Here is a 15447-nt window from a genome sequence, read left to right as displayed (position 1 = left end):
AGAGAGAGAGAGAGAGTAGTAATAATTAAATTTGGAAAAGATTTTCTTATTTCACAAACAATAATTCTTTCTGGATATATTTTTTAATACATCTGAATTTATTTTAATATGAATTAATTTGATTTAATTAATGTAAAGCTTAACATTGATTATAATTTTAATTAAACAAGAACAGCGTCTCAGACAACACAAAATTGTATCAAAATTGGAGACATAAGACGTCTTTGACGTCTAAAAGATATCTTAAAGATGTCTCATGCCTTAACTTTATCTAGGCTGATTCGATCGAAGGTCTTTGACCGACTAAAGCTCTTCTCATTTAATTGTATTAGTTATGTATCGTTAATTTTCTTGTTATTTATTTTTTTCTTGTTATAGATTAATCTTATCTTAAACTTTCATAATTCTTTGACTACTGAATTCTATTGAATTGGAAATTCAATGCCGACTTAAGATTATATTCAAAGACAAAACTGCGATTTCTCGGATTAAAAATTGACCTATGACAACAGCGAAAGATTTCCAGAAGAAATTCGATATCGTCGGGTCGTGTCATTCGATGACGATCATCAAAAGCGAGCGATGCGTCCGGATGAAGTCTTCATCGGCCATAAACATGTTAGACAAGGTCGGTGGGACTTTCGTCCGTTTGCAGGACTCGTTAAACGACTGTCAAAATCTCAACTCGACACGATTTGAGATCAATGCAATTTTTTACCAAGGGAGGAATTATTTTTAATGGAAACGTACACAAAAGAAGAAGCAAATCTCCAAATATTGTATAAAATAGATTTATTATAAAAAATGAAACAAAATGATGAGACAAAATGATAAGTAGAACCAATCATTATGATGTAAAAAACAAGTATGACATTAATGTGTGACATAAGATTTTTTATTCCTGCACTAAACTGCACTAGAATTCTCTTTCTCGCTTTCGTCAAATTTAAACATATCTATCTCACTTTAAGTTTCAAAAGTGTATACTAATTCCAAAAGTGTATATTAGTTCAATCAAAAAATAGATCTTTGATGTAAAAGAAGTGTAACATACTGGAACAGATAAAAAGATCCAAATGCACTTTCCTATCCTCTAAATTCTTTGAAGTAGAATCTCACTTTAAAGAATGAAAATTGAGTCAATCTTGAAAAGGAGTGACTCAGTTTCAATCTTTAAAAGTGAGATTTTACTTTTCAGAGTGATCATTCAACTTTAAAAGTTTTAGAGAGTGTGCATATATAAATAGTGGTATTACCGTATTTAGAACAGCCAAATTTGGGTTCAAATACTCTTTCCTAAAGAATTGCAGAGACTCCATTCTTAAAAATATCGCACACGAAAATGAAAAAAATATTTTAATATTCTTCATGTATATTATAGATTTTTCTAGTATTTTCCCTAGTATTTTCGTAGGCAATATTTTTCACGAATAAAGTAAAGTTAAATAAAGTAAAGATAAATTCTTCTACTGTGCATGGAAGGGTTATACGTCCTTATTAAGCAACGAAATATATACAAAGAAATATGTACAATGAAAACAAAATATATTCGTACATGGAAATTTTTTATAAAAAAAGTCTTAGTTTTAGAAAATAAATATTAGCAATTTTATATAATGAATATATTCTATTCTAACATAAACAAATGTATTCTTGATTTTAGAAGCTAAATTTCTCTACTGTACGAATATCTTTTGAGCAACAATACAATTTTTAATTTTCGCTTTTTTTTAGATGCTATATTTTCTACAATTAATACACATCTTTTTGGCATATATAATTTTAAGAAACATTATAGTCTATTTTATTTTTTATAAATAAATTGTTAATTATCCAACAAGAAATAACCGTCAATTAAAATCGACGTCAAATTGGTATTGAATCATATCGATATCGATTCGATGACTCATTTCTTGCTTGATAATTTACTTTTTAAAAATAAAGTTTTTTAAAATATATTTTCTCTGTACAAATATTTTTTGCACTCACTGTATGTATAAGCTGCTTATCATTCCTTATTATATTCTTTTCTGTGTGTTACATTATATGTCTTATGATATATAATGACATAAGATGACATAAGAAATTACGGCGATGTTTGTGTAACACTCAAAAAAGTGATCTTGCAGTTATAATGAAAATTATCTAAATACGAAAAATAGCTAAAAATAGATAAATTTATAGCAAGTACTGCAATATTGGATATGTATTATATCCGATCATAGACAGAGAATTTAGATTTGTACTATAAATTCTATGCATATGATACATAATTTTCTTATGATGATATATAATCAGATACAAAAAGCAGCTATAATTCTAGTTGGAGCAGCAAAATATTTTTTGCGTGAATGGCTCTTAATAATAAAATGGAACCAAAATTCAATAGGGAACAAAAGACGCTAATAATAAGTAAAGGACGATAATCGTGCAAGTTAACTTTCCTTATTTACTTAATTATATTTTCTTAATTGATACATATAATTTTTGAATTATTTGTTTGCCGAGAGGAACGATATATTTCATATCTTTTTACAGACACAATTTAAATTAAATTCTCTCTTTCTGACTTTGACCTTTAGATATCGTTGAAAGTCGGGCACTTCGGGGGCATCTTATATATTATTATAAATGTGTGTTTAATAAACTGTACTGTAAGTGGGAGAGAATATTGTTGAGAAGAAAAGAAGAGGAAAATAAAATTTGCAGACCTATCGCGACCTCAAGCAAGACCGGTATCGCTTACACAGTGGAGCAGTATCGTCATTCCCGTGATACACGCAGTTGTCATGCGACCAACGACTGACGATAAACAGTGACATACACATATCCATCTTGAAGAATCATAATCGAACTCGACCTCTCCGCCGATCGACAGTTTAAAACTGCTTTGCGATCAATTTGAAACGTGTCTTGTAGGAGAATCTGCCGTTGTTTCTCGCATCGTCTTTTTGTTTTCGGGATTCTGGTGTCGGTGCTTCTTCGGTGTTCACGAAAATGAGCGAGAAGAAAACTGAATCTCGGGAATTTGACGAGAAATTGAAGAAGGAAAAGCAAGAAAAAGACGCAAAGAAAAAAGAGCAATTCAAGAAATTAATGGAAGATGCCAAGAAGAAAGTGGAGAAATTAACAGAAAAACCTAAGATAGAAACTTCGCAAAGCATCAAGACTACGTCTAAAATCTCTACTTCTAATAAACTTAAGGATCCTAAAGCTACAGAAACATGTCAAATATCCAAGACTATGACCGAATTGTCTATCTCCAGTAAGCCTGACAATTCTGAAGCTATAGAAGAATTCCAAATGTCCAAAACATTCACTTTTATGCAACCTGAGACTTCCAAAGTATGCCAAAAGCCTAACATTACGTCAAAAATTTACACTTCCAGCAAAGCTGATCGTAAATTTCCAGAAGTATGCGAAATGCCGAAGATCGCATCCGAAACGTGCACTTCTGACAAATCTAAAAATCGTAAAGTTCCAGAAATGCACAAGATTACATCGAAAGAATCCACCAAGCTAGAGACTTCTGAAATTCCAAAAACAAGAATGTTCCAAATGCCCAAGACTACGTCCGAAGGATCCATCGAATTTGAGACTCCTGAAATTCCAAAAGCTGAAAAAATGTTTCAAATATCTGAAATGCTCAAAACTACGTCCGAAGGATCCATCGAAATTAAGACTCCTGAAATTCTAGAAGTTGCAAAGGTATGCCAAACACCCAAGATATCTGAAGAGTCCACCAAACTTGAGACTCCTGATATTTCACAAGTTGCAAAAGTGTGCCTACTGCCCAAGACCGAAGTGGACGAAGTCACCCGTATTATAAGTGAAACTTTTGAAGATCCAAACATTGCAGAAATGTGCCAAATGCCCGAGAGTTCTCAGGAAGTCCAGACTACGTCCGAATCTTTCAACAAAATAGAGGAAGTTGAAATGTCAAAAGAATGTTCAACGTGCAATACCAAAATCGACGAAATATATGGAAATACAGAATCATGCTTAAAGTGTAGTTCTATACCGGCCATTCCCATAACAAGTGATGAAATGGAAAAACTATTAATACATAGTAGATCAAAACCTATAGACGATGAGTCCACTACTATAGATGAATCCACCAATATAGCCTCTATTCTAGCTAATGATTACAAGTTAGACGAGAAAGAAAAGGACGATTTAAAAAATTTCATTAAGCTTGAAGAAAGTCAACTTGAAGAAGATTTTATTGAAGAGGACTCTACGAAATCAGCTGATGATACTGGCAAAACAGTAATGATACCCGTCATCGAAAAAGTTGTAAGTTTTAACTTAACATTTTCTCTCTTAATATTGTTTTATAAATTTTAATAATTTATTTTAAAAATGTAATTTATGAATATTTATTTTGAAATTTTAAATTTTTAAAAATATAAAATTTATATTTTAAAAATTAACTTTATAGAGTTAAATAAATTTAAAGAATTTATTTCGGTTGTTTCATAAATTTAAATCATCAGCCAATAATAGCTATGCAAAAAATTTCATTTACATAATTTTATAATAGTTTTATAGTTCTTATTCTGATGAATATAATTTTTCTTTCCCAGAATAAATTCAATTAAATTTCTTAAATAAATTTTATTCACAAAATTAAAATAAAATACAATTAAGATGGGAATTAACTAAAATCTTGAACATTTATTAACAAAGGAATTAGCTCGAGACGTGATTAATGCACGTAAATTCTGGCCACCTATGTCAGCACCGAACTTTGAAGAACATCATTTGATCCTGGCAACGCATCATTTAGTGCCCTCACTGCCGATTGGACTCTTCGAAATGTTCGCAGAAATGATCGAAGTTGTTACGAAGAAACCAGTTGTCTTGTTGCACGAGTGCAGAAACAACCGACCTATCGCTACGGAAATCACCGATATAGGTATGCCTAAATAGATTTCTCAAAAAAGATTTTACTATTCTAGAATAAAAATGAAGGATTTCATAAACATATCTGAAGGTCAATTATGTATTATTTTTCTTCAACGTCGTTTCTTTAAATATGTATCCTTAAACATCGCTTCGTGATGTTTGACTATGATAGTTTTTTATTTCAAAGCAGTAGCTTACGAACTTTATTTGTTCACGATCGACGGAAAGAAAAGTGCCATCCTATTAAAAAATACAAAACAGTACTAATAAAAAATAAAAATTTTATCTTTTAACTTATTTCTATAGTTATCTTGCCCGCGGCCGAAACATGGAAAGACGGTGTACTCTTACCCGCAAGCTTTGTTTTTGATCATCGTTTAAATAAAGACAAGTTAGCCAGCATATACGCCGATGTAATCGTCGCAAAGGATCGTGCTCCGCATATTCAAGTAAATGAATTTAAAAATTTTTTATCTTTTTCTTATTCCTTAATCTATAATTAATATAATTTAATTAATATAATATAATTATGTAGCATTATGTAGCACAAATTTGTTTAATAAATTTATTTAAAAATTATAAGATGTATATTCTCTCAAATAATTTTAAAACTGGCAATCATTTATTAACTGCAGAATATCATGGATTTGCGAGGATATAGATGCGCTGTTCCAAATGAACGACACCAATTCTCCGCCGCTGGATTACTCCTTAATTATTTGCATTCAAAAGGCGAAAACGTGATATTTTTTGGCAATACACTCGGTTAGTTGAAAGTATTTTATCTATAATATAATTGATGATTATTAACTATCAACTATATGTATATCTATTAGTTGTACATCCATTTCGTTAAGATCCTCATTATAGAGATACATCAAAAATGTCAAAAAAGAATGATTTGAAGAAATAACAATAGTAAATGAAATATTGTTGAACGAAAGTAAATATTTGCTTTGTCTATCATATCTTTTTAATGAATCAAAATACTTTTGAATAGTAGATACAGGCAAAGTTTTTTTCAATTACCTTTTCAATTCATCAGATGCTAGCACGCAGCTCGAAGTACTGGAAATGGTCGCCAGTAAACAGGCGGAAGTGGGAATTCTGGAATCAACGGCGATAAGATGTAACAAGTACAACGTACCCGGTGTGGATTCTCTTCACATTCTCACCAGCCTGGGACCTTTGCCGCCCTACCGCATTATGATCAAAAATACATTAGGTATAATAATCTATATTAGAATAAATATTGTCGAGAAACATTAGAAAGATCTCGTGAAATATAATCTTTATTTTCACTGAAAAAATCATATAGAAGTATGTAATTATTTATGAAAAAGAAACTTTAAAAATTAAAATAAAAACTTTTTAAATGAATAAAATAAAGATAAATAAAGATAATAGCACTATGTGTAAAATAAAAAGAAAAGATTCTTTCAATCTACTAAAATAAAAAAAATACAGCATAGAAAAAAATATCTACGAGATAGGCGTTCTGTGCTTGCTTTTAACTTTTCTTTGTTTTATTTCTCTTCGTTAACATATTTTTCTCATTTTATTCAGTGGATGAACTGGCTGAAAAACTTACAGCTTATCTACTAAACATAGATAAGTATGAAGAATGGCTGGAGCGACTATCGCCCTATGGCGTCATAGGTTTTGCCAAGAACTCTATGGATTACTACAATCTGATTGATAAAAAGTGCGTAGACACTAAGGTGCCCTACTATTAAAATTATTTTACATTATTTATTGTTTACTTCTGTCTTTTATCGTTTTATACATATATACATTTATAAATGAATTCTCTTTTTAGCTTGAATATAACATGTGATATTTCATTAAATTTAAATAAATATAATTCGCAAATTTATCTTTTATTTACACACATACACACATACATACATACATACATACACACACACATATATATATATATATATATATATATATATATACATATATATATACACATATATATATATACATATATATATATATATACATATATATAAAATCACAACAGATATATTGTCATTTGATAAGTATATATCTTAAGATATTATAGAAACGTAGATCCGGAATAGTTCACAAATATTAGAGACGAAGTGTTCGAAGTGTTCGAAGAAATGGAAGTAGATTTTGAAGAGATAATGAATCAAGATTCCAACGAAGAAATGCTATTCGATGACTGGTTATGCTAGTGATATGAGCGAATATGAAATCGATCATGTAGAAAAATTCGTGTTGGCTCCAGAAATCCGTATGTTGAATGCTCGTACTAAGCACTGTATGATCTACAATTATTATACAACGGGTGGTGCTTTAACTCATGTATGCACATGCATGATTCATATAATTGACATTAACGATGTAGGAATGTATCATGTCAGGAAGCATGAGACCGGTTCTTTCGATAGACTAGACGGCAGGTGCACGAATTGCAGAGAATCTTTGTACAACATGTGCTCACTCTGCATACATTGAAAAAAACTATTGTGAACAGTACTAGAAAATATGTGGGAAGACTATAATGTAGATAATGTGCTGTATGTTCTCAGTAATCCGTAAAAAAGAGACACAGATGTGCAAATATCGCCAGTGCAATTCCTACGCGATCAAGAATTAGGTATACGTGATGAGAAACATGGAATAGTTATTAAAGAGCCCGTTTCTGACTGGTCTTTACTCGCGCGACAGAAAGTGTACCCACAGTTACGAGACAAATGTTACGAGGACGATGAGTATGAAAAGAGACATTGGTGGAATAGAAATGTCAATGTAATAAAGGATGTAATAAAGGATGATTATTATTAGGCGAAGAAAATCGCAGATAAGAATCAAGGTTGGTGCATATGCATTAAGATTCCCAGGGGTAATGAAAAGTGTGTCGAACTGCTGATTATTGACAATATATGGATGGAGTTTCGTGATCGCGATCTTGCACTAAAACTGTTTTTCAATAGACGCGACAAACAATGCTTTGAGTATGAACAGTGCACTTTCGCAAACAAACATAATGAAAAGGTGTTAGAACGTTATGACATTCTAGATATGTCACGGTGTTGCAACGTGTGTGAACGAGTCACGTAAGTGCTCCGGAAGAGTGCGACGTGATCTAAAGACTGTGAAAAAACATAGAAAATCATAAGCGAGTGGAACGCGAATTGCTGAAGCAGTGCGGCCAGGTCGCTACTCTGATGGAATGTTTCGCGTGGCTGCAACGATGTAACGAGTGCATTGAGCGGCTCAAAGAACTTTGTCGTGTCAAGTGTTCGCGCCTCGCCGTTGGACACAGACAATCCGCGGTGGCGGTGACTCGCGGGTGTAAAGTCGCAATTGGAGCGACGTTTCGTGCACATTGGTGGTGAATACGCGAGTAGTGAGTACGCGAGTGGCAACGAACGATCTCTTGTCTTTGACGCCGCATTCGAGAGTCGTATATTGACAGGTGCGGTGATAAACTCTAATCATATCGAGCTGTGGCGGTTTTTAGAAGATGCTGGCAATGTAGTTTTAGAGCGAGTGCGAGACGCTGTAAAAAGACGGTAATGTAAAAGTAAACACCGCGTTCAATGGTGAATTCGCGACGAAGGATAAACGTGCTAATAAGAGCATAATTACAAAGAACAGCGAGATGTACCGATATATCGATTTGTGCGAGTGGTACGAGCAGCATGTCATCGAGCCTACCCTAGCATCACTCGAAGAGTTCCAGGAACGTGACAGCGGGTGGGCATTGTCACGTATATTGAATTTGACTATCAATGAACAAATTAAATCCCAAGCGTGCGGGATGTTATATCAAAGTGCCACGAGAAATAGCGACGAAACGAGCGGTGATCAGTGTTCGTACGATGGACAATGCGTGCTTCGCGTAGTCGGTGATCGCCGCTCTGTATCCAACTGAAATATGGAACGGGAATCGTCGTATCCGCATTATACGACAGTATTGAATCTTACAAACATTGAGGTTTCAATGACTTTAAAAAAAATTTTTTAATTCGAACGGTTGAACGCGATGTCGATCAATGTGTACAGCATCGAGAATAAACAAGTCCTTCCTCTGCGACTAACTAGTGACAAGAAGGAGAAGCATGTCAATCTCCTATACATGCAAGATCCACGCAAGGACAGCATTAGACACTTTGCGTGGATAAAAAATCTATCGCGTCTCGTAAAATCGCAAATTACTATGAAAAAAAACAAGAAATTTTTCGGCGATCGGTAAATGTAATAAGAAAAGTTAATAAAAAAAACAATATTTAAAAAACAGTAAAAAGAAATAGTGAAAAATGATTTCTCTATTATTTGCAGGTGCCTTCATTACTTCAGCTCATGCGAAAAATTGCAATTGCACGAAGTGGATTGCCAGAAGATCAACGATTGCGCGATTAGATTGCCGAGCGTGGACGACAAGTGGCTTGAATTTGAGAACCACTGCAATAAGGAGCGCATCTCATTCATCGTCTACGCTGACTTGAGTGCGTTCTACGGAAAACAAAACCCGACGGGGAAAATGCGTACACGTATCAACAGCAGTATTTAGTATAGGATATTATGTGCGATATGCATATGATGACGCATTATCATCATATCACTTCCGTCGCGATGAAGATTATATAACATAGTTCGTGCGACAACTCCAAGACTTAGCGCATCGCGTAAAAAATATTGTATCCGCCCATGGAAACGTTGTTGAAACAGCAATGGGAGATGTACCGACAACGCGACGCGCATCTGCGAGAAACCGTTCGCATCGGACGATACGCGAGTCCGCGATCATCTTACCGGTAGATACCGCGGTCCAGTGCATTCAATTATAAAAATTCGTTCTATATTCCGATCATATTTCACAATTTATCGGGCTATGACGCACATTTTATAATTAAGGAAATTGCTTATCATTAAATAACTAAAAAAATAATTATCCCATATTCAGCTATAAAAATTAAAACAAACACTCCCCTAAAATACTCCACATTAAACCCAGAAACCAACTCAGATTCACCTTCCACAAAATCTATCGGCCTATGATTCAACTCAGCTAAAACTCTAATAAAAAATACTAAAAATAAAGGCCTTACCTCGTACGATGGACATGTAGATACAATATATTACCGATAACCAAAGAAAAATATATTTCGTTTATTAAACATGTCGATAGCACTAAAGATAAAAATGAAAAGAATGTTCAGAAAAATTGTATAAAATTAAGATTCATTGATTCTTTCAAATTTCTAAATGCAAGCTTCGACTAAACTGTCGTTTTTAAGCAGAGATAAATTAAAAATCGTACATTTCAAATTTTCAACACTATCGGATGAAGAATTTGAATTATTGATTTGTAAAGAAAGATTTGTCTTTCCATACAAGTACGTTGATTGCGTCAAAACATTGCAGGACACGCGCTTACCACCGCGCAAATTATTTTTCAGTTCGTTGACAGGCGATAGTGTCTGAGAGCGATTACGCTCACGCCGCGAACGTCTGGAAGCGATTCTCCATCCGAACGCTCGGAGAATGATTTGTACTTGAAAACCGATGTCTTGTTATTGGTCGACATTTTCGAAAATTTCCGTGAAAGTTGTCGAGAGTTACGTTCTCGATCCCGCGCATTATTATATAATACATTGCCTGATTTCACTTGGGATACGATATTAAAATAACACGCGTAAAGTTTGAGTTACTCACCGACATCATATAATCATGTTCATCTTAGTCAATGTTCAAGCACATACACACAGATTAATAGCAAATACATGTGTTCGTACAACTCATCGAAACCGTCGTCGTACTTGATGTACTATGATGTTAACAATTTATATGGGCGAAGTATCAACCATTGCCATACACTGAATTTCGATGGATCGAAGACATTGTGAACTTGACGTGAGCGCGATCGCTTCGGATTCACCTACCGGTTATATTCTCGAGATCGATCTTGAATATCCACAGCATCTACACGACCAACACTGATCTCTCTTTTTGTCCGATGCGCGATAAGCCGCCCGGCAAACGTGAGGATAAACTTCTAGCAACGCTGTACGATAAGCAGCGTTACATCATTCACTATCGAAACTTGCAGCAATGTACTCATCATGGTCTTCACGTAATAAAGATTCATCGAGTGCTACAATTCGCTCAATTTCCATGGCTCCGCGATTATATTGAACTCAATACAAATTTCAGAACTCGCGCAAAAAATGATTTCGAGAAAAATTTATATAAATGAATGAACAACGCGGTAAAACTATGAAGCATGTTCGAAATCATGTCGATAAAATTAGTAACAAAATGGGACGGTACGGCGCGGAGGCAATGATCGCGAAACCGAATTTTCATAGCCGCAGCGTTTTTGAAATTTGATCGCTGTAGGATCGCTGCGCAAACTCGAAGTAAATCGGCTCAAGCCGATTTACGTGGGTATACTCGACATATCGAAAGTCTGCTTGTACGAATTTCACCACGAGTATATGTTACCACTGTTTCGTGACAAATGTAAACTTATGTACATCGACACAGTCAGTCTCATTTACCATATAGAATGCGAGGATGTTTACGAGACTATGAAATCTAGCGATATCGCTAGATTCACGAGCGATTATCCAACAACACGTACAATGTGCCTGTCGCGAACAAAAAAGTACCCAGTTTGATGAAGGACGAAAATAATGGTGCGATAATGATCGAATTCATGGACTGAGAGCAAAGATGTACACGATGAAGATGAACGGCAAAAAAGAAAGTAAAAAGGCGAAAGGTGTAAAGAATAATGTCGTAGCACGAATGATAACGTTCGATGATTACACGCGATGTTTGAACGAAGAGATCGAAATGATTCGTCGTTAATCGTGTATATGATCTAAATTACACGAGATGTACACGATATCTGAATTGAAAATCATTCTGAGTCCATACGACGATAAACGATACGTCATACCGGACTCGATGGAGACGTTACCGTGAAGATATTGGCGGATACCTTTGTAATATATGTTACTATTATTTATATGTATTATTTATATGTATTATTTAGTGTAATTTACACTTTTTTTTATATTTATACGAGTATTATTAGTATGTTTTTATGTAATAGCATTTATTATTATTAATATTACGATTATTGTACTTTCATATAATACATATCGTATGTTTTTAACATTTATATACTACTAGTATTTCAATTTACATTTTATTGTATCCCATATTTTTTATCATTTATGTGTACTATTATGTTTTATGTAGTATCATTTATTATACAATATATTACTATTATTTTTCATTTCATGTATCGTATATTTATATTTCAAAACAAAGATGGAAAGGATAATAAAAAAAAATACGTTTATATATTTATCTTGATATATTTTTTATGTGTAGAAATAAAATATATGAATCAAAATTTTATCAAATAACATTGTTTTTATGTATCCATGAATTGTGCGATCTATTAAATCCCAATTACTTGTGACATACATCTTGTCTCCCTTCCTGCGCAGTACTTTCTCCACGAGATACACGTTCGGATGAGTAGCGCAAGCAACTCATGATCGTAAAACGCTCCAGCGATTTTTCGTGATAATCCTCGAGTAAATAGGTGGGATTGGTATGCTGCACCTTAACGATTGTAAATACCTCGGTGGTCCAATTTGGTGTGTAATCCTTCTCAAAAATCGTCTTGTACTTGCTCACGCGTACCGAATCGCCTACTTTGAATTTTGCAGAACCGCGATCTTTATCGCGCTGTACACTGTGTCCAAGAGTCTTTCGGCGATCGCGAGAGTTACGTCAGCGGGTCGCATGCCGATGCTTGTAATCTGACACGAGACGGCAGCTCATCGACCCACTTGTAATTGCCATTGAGCGTAAACATCTTCCATATATCGTTCTTGAACGTACAATTGAATCGTTCGACCAATGACTCTTTCAACGTTGAATACGTGGAATAGATTAACATCGTGTTTTTTCAAGATTTTCTGCGCATTGTAAAATTCTTTCCTCATATCGTTTGTAAATTTTTCGGATATCTTCTCTCTCGAACGATCTTAATTGTGTGAGCCGTCTCACTTCCACCTTTGCTCTTGGCCCACGCGTACTTGCTCAACACATCGATGAGTATGTAGTGGTGGCCTCTGTTGAAGCTTGAGTATAGGCGCATCTCAATCACATCAGCCTGCCACAGATTGTATCCGTAAACTATGATGCGCCTTCGCGGAAAATTTCTTTTTGTCGGAGAATGACATGTGGAAACACACACACACACACACACACACACACACACACACACACACACACACACACACACACACACACACACACACACACACACACACACACACACACACACACACACACACACTACTTTATTATTATTATTATATATATATATATATATATATATATATATAATTACCATTATATATTATAATTGTGTGCAGTATAACATTTTTACAGTGTCCATTGTCATATACTGTTATTTGTAATTCATTGAAATATGTTTTAAAATTGTTCTTTCTATAACTTCTCTAATTTTGCTGATATCGTATAAAGTTATCAATAATTAATTATTGCTGAAATAATATTTAAATTGTAGACTTTAGATGGCCAATTGCTTACCTTAGTGTGTTTGTAGAATATTTTATTTATTTGATATGATTTTAATTAGATAATTTTTACGAAGCTATTTTGATTTATAATAGAAGAATGTAGAAAAAGCCAATTTATATTATTTGAGTCAAATAAGAAAATATCAAATTTCGATTTACTTTAATATAAATTATTCGTATTGAGAAGTATTACCTAAAAATTGGACAAAATAGACGTAGATTATTATATACAATTTAATAATTTGAGTATATAAATTACAATGAAGTTTACATCTATTTCTATATATATTTAATACTTTAAATATATTTGCATGTACGCCAGACTGTGAAAAATTTAAGACATCACACTTTTTTATATAATTTATCATCTATAATGTATTCGTAATATTAATATTGTCTTTAAGAATATTATTTTATACCGAATATTTTTTTACATTTGTTAATCAAAAAATATACGGTTAAAAAAATATATTTATTTGATAGGGGATATACATAATATGAACATACATGGAATTTTTTCCAACGAGTGTAAATAAGTAAAATTAAATAAAATTGCGAGTTTCTGCTGTTTAAAGTGCGATTAAGAATGAGGGACCAATGAATGAAATTAAGCAAGTTTGTTCATTATATAGGAAAAGCATTTGAAAAATGTATTATTGATAATGTTCAGATGTTAGAATTTTAAATTCTATCCTTTAGAACACTAATTAGTGTATTGTGTATTAGTATATATAAGCGAGTAAAGAAAAAACTAAATTTTATTTTACTAAAACAATCTATCTAATTGAGATATTTTTATCTTTAATTATCCGACACATGTTGAAACTATTTATTAATGCATTTTTGCAATTTTTAAAATCATTTAATTATATCATTGTTGTAGAAATATTATTAAAAGTGCCAATGTTAGTACTTTTTCATATAAGAATACATCATGTATTTCGTTAAAATATCTAATTATCACACAAATTTATTATATAGTTACTTATTTCGCTGTCTTTCTTCCTCAATTTTATTTCAGCAATGTAGTGCATCATTATCATATAAATTGTACAACATAGATCCAATATTAATCTATACGAGTTATTTTTTACTTATAGCAAGATACAATTCTTGCCTATCAAAGTTTAATAATGCGTAAATGTGGATATTAAATATATTTTGATTTTGAAATGCTTTTAAATATTACAAAATATTATTAAATTATTTATTAATTATATTAACTATGCATTTTAAAATCATCTTATGCTTTTCTTTATTACTATATCTATTTAGATTTAAAAAACTGTGGAGGGGAATATAAAAAATGCTGAATATGTCATAAGCATATGAAACATAAAATAGATTAATAAAATAGATTAATAGATAAATCATAATAAAAAAAAATTAATTATGCATAAATCTTAAGTTTTCTTTTATAGATCTGTGTCTTTCAAATTCCTTATTATTTATAAATTAGAAAAAATATCCTTTTCTCTCATGAATAGCATAGTAGTATGCTCGAAAACAAAAGATTTTATGTAATTACTGTTACATTGTAAGTGTATATTTTATATTTTTTCTTATGACTTTACCATTGTGAAAATTTACAAATTTGAGTGGTAACAAGCAATAATGTATCTTTTAAGATATTTTATCAAGAATTTAAGATTTTAAAATATAAAATGGTTATGTAAAAATAAAAATAATTTGTGCACCTATTTGTAATAAATAGTTGATATTTTATTCATAGGATGTGCATTTATTGAGATCTAGTATATTTTTATTCCTGTTTAATGGTTATACTATTACGTTAAAGTTTATTAATTATCTCTCTCTCATCAACTGCACAAAAGAACTACACATACGTAATTCTCTGGATAATATATATTGTAAACATCGTAAATTATTTTAAATGAATTATTTTAAATGAAAATTTTATCTGCAG

The 15447-nt window shown here is 32.4% G+C and overlaps 1 protein-coding gene across 1 annotated transcript; it reads left to right on the top strand.

Moving 5' to 3' along the window:
- Positions 1 to 2997: 2997 nt before the first annotated feature.
- LOC105624366 lies at positions 2998 to 6772 on the top strand. The gene is made up of 6 exons (XM_012205731.1): positions 2998 to 4296; positions 4690 to 4918; positions 5215 to 5357; positions 5544 to 5673; positions 5954 to 6133; positions 6475 to 6772. The coding sequence occupies exons 1-6, from the start codon at positions 2998 to 3000 to the stop codon at positions 6642 to 6644; spliced, it is 2151 nt and encodes a 716-aa protein (XP_012061121.1). The 3' UTR covers positions 6645 to 6772.
- Positions 6773 to 15447: the final 8675 nt, after the last annotated feature.

The sequence above is a fragment of the Atta cephalotes genome (assembly GCF_000143395.1).
Source record: "Atta cephalotes unplaced genomic scaffold scaffold00076, whole genome shotgun sequence".
NCBI classification, from domain to species: Eukaryota; Metazoa; Arthropoda; class Insecta; order Hymenoptera; family Formicidae; genus Atta; species Atta cephalotes.
Note: the sequence above shows the minus strand (reverse complement) of the source record. Positions and strands in the feature narration are given on the sequence as shown.

What these genes read in the sequence shown, in the direction of transcription:
- LOC105624366 (XM_012205731.1), top strand. Translation starts at nt 2,998, where the DNA reads ATGAGCGAGAAGAAAACTGAATCTCGGGAATTTGACGAGAAATTGAAG. An exon ending in ATTTTTTGGCAATACACTCG is followed by an intron (nt 5,674 to 5,953) that starts GTTAGTTGAAAG and finishes TCAATTCATCAG; the next exon opens with ATGCTAGCACGCAGCTCGAA. An exon ending in TATGATCAAAAATACATTAG is followed by an intron (nt 6,134 to 6,474) that starts GTATAATAATCT and finishes CATTTTATTCAG; the next exon opens with TGGATGAACTGGCTGAAAAA.